Source organism: Esox lucius, chromosome 7, assembly GCF_011004845.1.
Source record: "Esox lucius isolate fEsoLuc1 chromosome 7, fEsoLuc1.pri, whole genome shotgun sequence".
NCBI classification, from domain to species: Eukaryota; Metazoa; Chordata; class Actinopteri; order Esociformes; family Esocidae; genus Esox; species Esox lucius.
The window spans coordinates 6214138-6225884 of NC_047575.1; the positions used below are offsets into that span (position 1 = coordinate 6214138).

Consider the following 11747-nt stretch of genomic DNA (forward strand, 5'->3'; position numbering starts at 1 on the left):
CCATGAAGGATTCCATGTTAGAAATCAGTCTTTTCATATAGTGGTTGAAATCATGAATCGTGTACCCGGTTGTCAAGGGAGAGAGTAATTCAATAATTTATTGCAGCATTCGATAATCTTGTTCATGAGGTCTTCCTTACACAACCACAATCTCATCTCACTCAATCTCAAAGAAACTTCCGGTTGTCCTCACCTTTATAGACATCCCAAACAGAATACACATAATCCCTTTGGCTATTTACTGTTGCGTTTAAATGAACGTTACTTCCTGTGTACGGATAAACAGATGGTCTTTTGTTATCTAAATATAAACAAGCATGCATTTTGACAGGATTCCATGAGCTTACAGTTCTACTCATAAGTTACCATACCCTGGCAGATATTGTGAAATGTTGGCATTGATTTTGAAAATATGACCGATTATGCAAAAACACTTTATTTTATTTAAAGATAGTGATCATATGAAGCCATTAATTATCACATAGTTGTTTGGCTCCTTTTTAAATAATAATTATAACAGAAAATACCCAAATGGCCCTGATCAAAAGTTTACATACCCTTGAATGTTTGGCCTTGTTACAGACAAGGTGACACACACACACACACAAAGGTGAAAATGGCAATTAAAGGTGAATTTCCCAGACCTGTGGCTTTTTAAATTGCAATAATTGTCTATGTATAAAAAGTAAATGAGTTTGTTAACTCTCACATGTATGTACTGAGCAGGCTAGATACTGAGCCATGGGGAGCAGAAAAGAACTGTCAAAAGACCTGCGTAACAAGGTAATGGAACTTTATAAAGATGGATAAGGATATAAAAATATATCCAAAGCCTTGCAAATGCCAGTCAGTACAGTTTTGTGTCTCTCTTGATACAAAGCCAAGGTCAGGTAGACCAATAAAGATTTCAGCCAAAACTGCCAGAAGAATTGTTCGGGATACAAAGAAAAACCTACAGGCTGCTCCGGAAAAAGACAGTTGTTCCAAGGAGCACAATACACTGCATGCAGAATTATTGGTCAAATCATATTCCTCAAGATTTATTTCATTGTTGAACAAACACAATGCTCTCAGTCAATCCAAAATATAATTGAACCTCAAACCTGAATGTTTAACAAAGAAAAAATTAGTATTGATCTTTCTCAGGGAAATACATAACTGTGCACCATTATTAGACAACTGAATTAAAAAAATGATTTATCCAACTCACTTATTTATTCTCAATTTGTAGAGTAAGTGCAACAAATAAGTAACACAAAATGAAGATTATACAACATTTCTGGCCTTTCCAAAATATTTAGTGACCGATATAGCCACCCTTTTCAATAACTTCCATAAGCCTTCCATCCATACAGTTTGTCAGTTTCTTGATCTGTTTACTATTAACTTTCATTGAAGCAGCAACCACAGCCTCCCAAATGCTGTTCATAGAGGTGTATTGTCTTCCCTGACTGTAAATCTCACATTTGAGAAGAGCCCATAAGTTCTTAATAGGGTTAGGGCTGATTTTAAGGTTTTACTGTTAACCTATAAATCAATACATGGACTTGCTCCTACTTACCTTGCTGAAATGATCCAGCCATACATACCTACATGTAACCTACAATCGCAAGATGCAGGCCTTTTAATTGTACCTAGAATTTCTAAACAAACAGCCGGAGGCAGGGCCTTTTCTCATAGAGCTCCACTACTGTGGAATGATCTGCCAATTAAGGTTAGAAATGCAAACTCAGTGCAAACTTTCAAGTGTCTACTAAAAACGAATCTCTACAGCACGGTTTATAATTAGGTGTAGCCTGGCCCAGGGGCGTGAAGGTGAGCAGAAAGGATTGATGCTGTCCACCCTTGCTGTCTTGCCAGATAATCTCTCGTCGCCACTGGGATGCCCTCCCTCCAATGCCTTTCGGGGGAAGAGTCACGGGCTTGTTGTTGTCTCTCTGTGGCACACTTCTGTAATTGGGCTGTACTCTGCTTGCAATACTCAGCCTTCATTCAGGGTGGTTGCGGTTGGTGGGTGTCCCTTTGGTTGATGCCTGGCAATGTGGGTGGATTGATTTCCTGCCTGTTGGGCCCTGTCCGGGGCCTCCCCCGGGTAGGGCCACAGTGTCGCCGGACCCCCCCGTCTCAGTTCCAAGGTCTTAAGCTGCTATACTATTGTGCTGGGGGATTGGGTCAGTTTTCCTTCCCCACTAAGTTCTCCTTCTCCACTATAAATTGTTGTTGAGAAATATGAGGAATGCAATTTTCCCAGTCTCCTTCTGCTTTAAATTTTAGGAGGATATTAGGTCCTGGTCCACACCTGCGGAGTACTTGGTTTGGGGCCCCGTTGCTGTCCCTGTCTTTGTCCATCTGGTCATACTTCTGACCTAGTCTAAATTTAAATAGACTCTGGATTCAGCCCACATGCATTTATTAATTATTCCAATTGGACTCTTAATATCTCACCTGGCACAGCCAGAAGAGGACTGGTCACCCCTCTGAGCCTGGGTCCTCTCTAGGTTTCTTCCTAAAATTCGGCCTTCTTAGGGAGTTTTTCCTAGCCACTGAAATTCAACACTGCTGTTGTTTGCTCCTTGGGGTTTGTATGGCCGGATGTCTCTGTAAAAGCAATTTGTGACAACTGCTGTTGTAAAAAGGGCTTTATAAATGAATTTGATTGATTGAATAGGATTTAAGTCAGGTAAGGAAGGGGGCCAGGTCATTATTCAGGTATCTTTGAGGCCCTTGCTTGCTAGCCAAGCAGTGGAGTACTTGGATGCATGTGATGGATCATTGTCCTGCATAAAGAACATGGCCTTCTTGAATGCTGAGGACTTCTTCCTGTACCACTGCTTGAAGAAGGTATCTTCCAGAAACTGGCAGTAGGTATGGGAGTTGAGTTTCAGTCCATCTTCAATCCAAAAAGGTCCAACTACCTCATCCTTAATGATAGCAGCCCATACCAGTATCCCTCCTCCACCTTGCTGGCACCTGATGGCCACAGGCCCATCCATCTGGTCCATCAAGAGTCACTCTCATTTCATCTGTCCATAAAAATCTGTCTTCAGGTATTTCTTTGCCCAATCTATATGCTTCAACATGGGAATCTTATTCAGTAGTGGTCTTTTTTCAGCCTTCTTGACCTTGGCCATGTCTCTGAGCACTTGACACCTTGTACTTCTGGAAACTCCAGGTAGGTTGCAGTTCTGGAATATGATGACACTGGAGAATAATGGGTTCCTGGGAGCTTAATGTTTAATTCTTCTCAAGTCTTTTGCAGTTAAATTGCGTCTTTTCATCTCCATGCATTTTTTGCACCCCAGTTGACTATTCACAACAAAACGTTTGAGTGTCCGGTGGTCACGCCTCAATAGTTTAGATATTTCAAGAGTGTTGCATCCTTCTGAACGGCATTTTACAATTTACTTTTCAGAGCCAGTTAAATCAAATTTTTGGCCAATTTTACCTGAGGTCATGGAGCTGCCTAATAATTATACACACCTTGGTACAAGGTGTTATTCACTGTTGCCACACCCTCCCTCATTACACCAATACATATTACCTGAAAATGATTCATTTCAATGAGCATTCAAGTTTATATGAGACATTAGTTACAATTAGCACTCCTGCTGGTGTTGCCAGCTAAACAACAACTACAGAATCAAGAATAATACATCACTTCAACATCAGCTGTATCCCTTTGAGATATTAGCTTATTTAGTGAGTGCCTTTTGATTGAACTGACGTATTGGGAAGCAGTACTCATTTTAACTTGAGTAGCATGGCCTGGTTTAAAAGGGTAATTCAACGTTAAGGAGTAAAGCAACTTAAGCCAAGGTACAGCAGCATCCAGCGGTTGAAAGGCCATCACTACAAGGGATAAACCAGGCCAAAAGAAATGCTTACCTTGAAGACCCTTCAGAGAGATTCCATCTAACTTCTGGGACTCTCCAAACCGAAAACAAGACACTGAGGAGATAGTTGACAGAAGAAATCACAGTACAAAAAGCAATGACAAAGGAGCATTACAAGTATGTAAAACAATCCAAAACACATACCATTACACCAAGCAAAACATTATGTGAACCAACCTTTCTCATTCACAACAATCAGTACAACAAAACAGAACCCTTTCACAGCTCCCATTTTTAGGATTGTCATTAATATTACCAAGTACCAACAACCCACCACCTTTAAGAGGCTTATATAGACCACATCTGACCTTAACCCCAGTCCCACCTGATCTCAAGCTTGATTGAGATGCAATAATCAAATAGGAATCATCGAGATGGAAAGAGATGTCCTCTGCATATCAGTGCCACTACAGCAAATAATATGTCAAGTATATTTATCTGGTTTTCAGATTAAAAATCTAACCATACTTGAAATAAGGTAAATTTTTCTTAACAAGCTAAATTTATATTAGATAATACTGTTTGGTTTTACAAAATATGCATTGATTATCAAGTCTTGTTCCAGTGGCAGATTGTTTCGCTTATTTCAAGCAAATATCTACTCAAGTTCATAGTTCAAAGGTTTATTTGTCATTTGCAATAACAAGTTACAGCAATGAAATGCTTGGTTTTCCTACTCCTGAGAGTGCAGTTAAAAGTTGAAAAGTAACAGTAATTGTAATTTAAAATAATAATAAGATAACACAATCAGTAATAACACTATACAAAACACACATCAATACTAATAACAATACAACTATACAACCGTAGTGCAATGTAAAAGTGACAGGGGTGCATGATATAAGTGGCAGATGTGCATGATATAAAGAAACAGGTGTGCATGGCCTATGGATGGAAGGGAAGAGGGGTCCCTGAGTTGAGCAGCCTTGGAGCCTGTGGAAAGAAGCTGTCCCGTAGCCTGTTTGTTTTGGACTGAATACTCCTGTACCTTCTGCCTGACGGCAGCTTGGTAAACAGTCCGTGGCATGGGTGTCTGGGATCTGTAATGATTTGTTTGCTCCTCCTCCTACACCTCTCTGTGTAGAGATCCGGCAGGAACGGCAGGTCAGACCTTGTGATGCTCTCTGCTGTTTTATTCACCCTCTGAAATGCTTTGCGGTTGGGGGGGTGCAGCTGCCATACCAGGTGGTGACACAGCCGGTCAGGATACTCTTGATAGTGCATCTGTAGAAGTTGGTGAGTATCCTAGAATCCATGCCAAATCTTCTTAATCGGCGTAGGAAAATCTTCACCACGACGTTAGTGTAATGAGACCAGGTCAAGTCATCACTGATGTTGACCCAGAGGAACCTGATGTTGTGAACTCTCTCTACTGCAGACCCATTTATGTGTATGGGGGCATGGTCTCCCCGCTGCTTCTTCCTGTGATCAACAATCATCTCCTTTTGCTGATATTGAGCTGGAGGTTGTTATCCTGACACCACAAAGTCAGTGACCTTACCTCGTCTCTATAGGCTGACTCGTCGTTGTCAGAGATCAGGCCTATGATGGTGGTGTCAAACTTAATGATGGTGTTCGAAACGTGAGTTGCCAGGCAGTCGTCTGTGAAGTGATTATAGGAGCAGGCTCAGCACACAACCCTGGGGGGAACCAGTACTGAGAGTCAGTGAGGAGGAGGTGGGATTGCCCATCCGCACCACCTAGGGTCTGCCCGTCAGGAAGTTCAGGATCCATCTGCACATGGACCCAGACCCAGATCCCTGAGCTTAACCGCCATCTTGTGGGGCACAATGGTGTTGAAGGCTGAGCTATAGTTATTGAACAGCATTCTGACATATGTGTTTCCTTTTGTCCAGATGAGAGTGTGGAGTGGAGGGTCAGAGCGATGGCGTCCTCTGTGGATCTGTTTTGTCTGTAGGCATACTGTAGCGGGTCAAGTGTTGCAGGCATGGTGTCTGTGATGTGTGTTTTAACTAGCCGCTCAAAGCTCCTCATGATGATTGGTGTGAGTGCTACAGGGCGGTAGTAATTCATTCAGAGGACCTTTTGCTTTTTTGGTACAGGAACAATGATGGACTTTTTGAAGCAGGTGGGGACCACTGACCGATGTAGCGATAGGTTGAAGATATCAATAAAGACATCAGCCAGTTGGTCAGCACAGACCTTGAGAACACGGCCTGAGATGTTGTCTGGTCCAGGAGCCTTGGGGGTGCTAATCCTTTTTAGGGCTTTACAGACGTCTGACCTGGTCATTTGGAAAGGTCAATCTGGTCCATTTGAGTATCCATGCCAAGGATAGGGTTCTCAAAGCGAGCATAGAAAGAGTTCAGTTCCTCTGGGAGAGAAGCCGAAACTTCACCCCACGCCACCTGTATTGCCTTTATAGTCAGTGATGGTTCTCAGCCCACTCCACAAGTTCCTGGTAGAGAGATTCTACTTTGACTCTGTATGGACTTTTTGCAGTTTTTATTGCCTTCCTGAGATCATACCGGGATTTCTTATAATTGTCCATGCTGCCAGAGTTGAATGCAGCAGCTAACAGCTGTTAAATCAAAAACCGTGGGTCAACAGTGGTATCCGTGCCATGCTAAAGACACTCAAGCCTATCGATAACTCTAAAAAGTTTTTAGAGCGCAGCCCCAGCGTTGGCTTGGGTGGGGGGGTGTACACAGCTGTTAAAATGACTGATGTAAACTCCCGGGGTAGATAGTAAGGGCGACATTTAATCGTAAGACGCTCCAGATCAGGAGAGCATCCTGAAGAGTCCACATCCAGACACCAAAGGTTGTTTACCATGAAGCAGACACCCCCCCCCTGCTTTTACCGGACTCTGCTGTTCCATCCTGCCGATGAATGGATCGCCCTTTCGGAACAGTTTAAGCACAAGCATCGATTGTCCATAGATGACATGAAAAAGCTATAGAAAAACCGAGAGGAGTATTTGGAAAAATACATCATAATATTCTCCAAGTGAATAAGCTACAAAATTACGTGTATTTGTTGATCTCCCCCGGGGGTACTAATGGGGGTAATGAGTATATTGCAATGGCAGTATAGCCCCAGACTCCTAGTTTAAGTACATGCATCGTTTGTCTATTTGTGACAAGAATAAACTATACAAAAACCAAGAAGAGTTTCGGGAAAAATACAACTTAATACGGTATTATCATATGTTTATACCTAACATGATATCAACATTTCATTTTTTAAATATCACAGTTACCATGAATACCGGTATATCGTGACACCCCTACCGTGAAACAAGAAGTTGTGAGGTCAGTTCTGATGGGAGAAAAATACGGACAAATGCACATTTTATTAACCATGTTGATGTTTTCCTCATCATTACCATTCAGGAACGTGCACGCGGACATACAGTCATGCGCAAGTGGCTGGTTTGAGCAGAGGTGCCCTCTGGCCTACCTCGGCTGCACCTTCAGCCAGAAGAGGTTCCAGCCTTCTACGCACACTGCCACTGTTACCTACAAGTAAGTAAGCGCCCTGATGGAATATACAGAACCACTCACCATGACCCTGACATTAACTCTATCCAACCCTGTAAACAAGCCAGGAACTTAGTTGCTTCAGCCTGAGACCCACCATCGCAACCTCTCTGAATGAGCAAACTCAACTCTCCACATCCTGGTCTGCTTCTGAACCTGTCCTCAAACCCAGGAGGAAAAGGTTGAGGGGAGGAGGAGTAGAGGATGAGGATTCTTTGAGTGGTCTGCCCTATGAGGTGTTGTGCTACATTGCCAGCTTCCTGGACAGCTTCTCACTGTTTCAACTGGCCCTGGTTTCCTGCCTCATGAGGGATGTGTGTTCCTCTCTGCTTCACGAGAGGGGGATGGTTTCCCTCCTCTGGGAGAAAAAGTTTTATAAGACAGGCTTGGCCAAGTGGAAGGCCAAGAAAGTGGTGAGCTGGTCGTGAAAGGATATAATCTCTAAAATACTGTTGTCACTGTAATCATATTTTTATTTATTCTTCTCCTTCCTCTTCTTTTCCCATATTGTTCCTCCTCTCTGCTCTTTTCTTCTCTCCAGGTGTGGGAGTTCAGTACTCTATTCTCTCCAGTAGAAGCATGGTGTTTTGACAACAGTGTCCCCTCCATGTCAGAGCACCTAAAAGTGTGTCCCTACTACGAGATCGAGCCCAGGACCGAGCGTGTGCTCATGCTTCACAATGCCAACATTAAAATTAACACAGGCAGTGAAAGCAAGAGCAACACTCTAGTCTCCCTGTTCCAAAAGCAGAATTTGAATAGTTCTTCATGAACTTATAAAATAAGCTACCTACTGTCAGGCCTTGCGGGGGTCCTCATGCAGTTGAGATGTTGGTGTCACTCTGTGTGCAAATAAATTGTCATGGTTGACAGGTTTGTCTTAACATTGACAGAAATGTTGTAGGCAAGCGATCTGCTTTAGGCTTGTGTAATGTTCTTAGAATCTGTGGTATGCTAGCCTGACATGCAGGGATTGACAAAGAGAGTGGAATAGCAAACTGATCTACTTTAAGCTTTTGGAATTATCTCAGGCGTCGTGTGCCTTAGATTGAGAACCCAGGTAGTGATCTGTAATCTAATTAAGTATTGACATATATGTATCCATGTGCCTGTTTCTCAAACAAACCTCCGATTTTACCTATGAAGTGCTGATTAATAAAGTCACAACCAGGACAATTATTTTGTGCACAGTATTTTGAGAATGACAGAGACTGTCAAATATTCAGAATATTTTTGACACAGTCTTGTATAACATTTCTAAGGTCAGCGTTGTACTTCAGCAAGTGTGTGTGTGTGTGTTGAGCTGGTATGTGAACATCATGCTTGACTTATGGTTATGGCAAGGAATGTAATTAAAGGTTGTTGAAGAGGCGGAAATGTTGGACATTAGCCGGGGTTAGGGTTTTGGTTAACAGATCGGTCAAAGTTAGCGTAACAATATGTCTGTGGACGGTGACATCATGAACAGTTTTCTTCCTACTTCATAATTCGGTCTCCAAAAGAAAAAGATCAGTCTCTATTTTACAAAATGCCTCTTAGAACTAGCCTGATTATACTAGGTCACTTTGTTTCTGCACACAGATTAAAACTCCCAAGTTCCACATAGTTTTATATGGCTAGGCTTGTGCCAAGCTAATAATAACTAATTATAATTTATCATAAAAGTCAATCCAGTGAGAAACAAATGAAAAAGAAACAAGGAACATTGCAGTCCTTAAATTTTTGGACAGTGATATACATTTAGTTTTTTTGGTTCTGTACTCCATTGCTTTGGATTTTAAATGATACAATGAATATTGGGTTAAAGTACAAACAGTTAGCTTTAATTTAAAGGTATTTTCATCCATTATATATTTTGTACATATATGGCTCTCAAAAGTTATCACCCCCCTTTAGCTATTATTTTGTAGAGGCCTTTGGCAACAATTACAGCCATGGGTAGTTTAGTAAGACTAGCAGTTTGCACATCTGGACAGAGCCATTTATGCCCATTCTTCTTAGCAAAATTGCTCTCCAAGTTGGATGAGGACCTTCGGTGAACAGCAATCTCCAACTCTTTCCACATTCTCAGTTGGATTAAGACCTGGGCTGTGACTGGGCTACTCCTTGACATTGACTTTTTTGTTTTTAAAGCCAGTGGGGCTTTGGCTGTATGTTTGGGATGAATCTTCTCCCAAGTCCCATGTATCATCCAGACTTCAGCAGGATTTGTTCCAGGATTTCTCTGTACTTTGCTCCATCCACTTTGCCTTCTTTCTTCACAATCTTTCCAGGCACTAATTTAGAGAAGCATCCCCTGCTTCACTATAGGTATGTTTTTCTCAGGATAATGTGTGATGTTAGGGTTGCATCAAACACAGCACTTTGTGTTAAGATCAAAAAGCTCAGTTTGATCTCACCAGACCAAATAATCTACTTCCACATGGACTCAGAGTCTCCCATAAGCATGCTAGCAAACTCTAGTCGAGATGTGGCTTGAGGTATTTTCTTTTTGCCACTCTACCATAAAGGCCACTTTCGTGAAGCACACTGGCTATTGTTGCAGTATGCACTGTGTCTCCCACCTTAGCTGTAGAAGACTGTAACTCCTAGAATTTGTGGCCTTCGGCAACTCTAGGAGTTAGAGTCTGACCAGTCCACTTCTCACTCGGATAGGACTGCCTGTTCCAGACAGATTCACAACTGTGTCATATTCTTTAAAAAATAAATAAATAGATTTGACTGTGCAGGCCTGCTGTGCCAGGACATGATATGGACCTCCCAGAAAAAGGTTTATTTAACCTGAAATCATGTGATATACCTTGATTGCACTCAGATAGAATCCATTGAACTAATTATGTTACTTCTGTGATGGAAATTCCATGTATCGACACTCTTAAAAGAGTAAGAAACAGAGACAAAGTTCTCTTGGCACATTCTAACAGTTTTATTAACTATTATACAAATATGAGAGACGCGTCAACCGCTTACCAACATAATCGTCTGAGGAGTCTCTAACTCCATACATGAACAATCCGTACATAGAAAAAGGGGTGTGGTGAGATGCTGCCATCTGTCTTGTCACAAGAGTTTACCCAAAGGGCGGGCTGTCCCCCCACCTTATCCTTCTCAACTCCTGAGGAGACACAATGTCTGGATAGTCAACAGAGACACTAAATTATACAGATTTACGAGTACCCCTCTAATCCATCTGTGCCGGTCAAGGATGTCTCCTATTCAAACACCAGACCCCTCTCGGCATCTTTAACTAGTAACTCATTCATACATGTATAGGACGACAAAGAATACATCCTTCTCCTAGGCAGGAGGACATGGCCCAAATACCTAATAATCCTCTGATATTATACAGACGTGTGTAACAATCAAAGTACAGATTTACATATCGGCCAATGGAAAGACAGACATTTCTCAAAAATTCCATAACACTTCTTAAGACATTTGGTTGCACCAAAGCTCATTCAGGTGTGTCATAGTGTGTGAATACTTACGCGATTAATTGTGTTCTGTGTTTTATATTTTGTCATTCATTTAAAAAGAAAATCTGATTTTATTTTTTGCATTGAATTAATTGCTTTTTTGTGTGTAGATCAGTGGCAAAAACTCCTAATTAAATTCAAAATGTATTTTAAAATAAGACACTATAGTGTAATGAGAAATATCTGTTGAGGAAAAGTGGAACTGTATTCAACAAAAGAGGCGCGTCTGGCCCCACCAGGTCTCCAACACACCCTTGGTGATTATAATCAGGGGTTCTGCATGACATTTGCTTCTCTAAAGATCTGGACCCACCAAGTCTCCAATGTTAATCACCAAGGGTAACATTTGCTTCTCTAAAGATCTGGACCCACCAAGTCTCCAATGTTAATCACCAAGGGTAACATTTGCTTCTCTAAAGATCTGGACCCACCCTCCTGAGCTCACATGGAGAGGTGTGAAACTCTGAGCAAACTGGAATGTAACTAAATGCATGATATTGTGGACATTTATCTGTAGTGTTTGGATTTATCCTGTTCCCCATAAAGGGCTCAATAGTCTGGTATGCTTAAATTGTACTGTACCGGGTTATGGATCAAACTTCACAAGAACATTGTAGAAATTATTGTCCTTGTTGCATGTCTGACAACTGGTGGCAACGCCCCATCCATTCAATAATTTTGCATTGATTAAGTGTGACAGTTCCTGTCCTTTGTGTTCATTGTGTTTGCCGAGGTAAAGTAATGCCAATGACTATTTTTGAGAGTGTTTTAGATATGTCTGACTTTAGGATAAATAGCCATGTCTCTAAAAGGTTATTTGAGTTTGTCATTGTTAAAGAGACCTCCCAACACATTGTGTTGTAGTAATTTTTAGG

The 11747-nt window shown here is 41.6% G+C and overlaps 1 protein-coding gene across 1 annotated transcript in view; it reads left to right on the plus strand.

Moving 5' to 3' along the window:
* Positions 1–10300, plus strand: part of LOC105027536 (F-box only protein 40) — a 29211-nt gene extending 18911 nt beyond the window's left edge. Inside the window, exons 5-7 of the mRNA XM_020047904.2 lie at positions 7250–7381; positions 7461–7809; positions 7938–10300. Of these exons, the coding sequence (XP_019903463.2) occupies positions 7250–7381; positions 7461–7809; positions 7938–8168 (712 nt within the window). The 3' untranslated portion in view covers positions 8169–10300. The remainder of the gene's footprint in view (positions 1–7249; positions 7382–7460; positions 7810–7937) is intronic.
* Positions 10301–11747: the final 1447 nt, after the last annotated feature.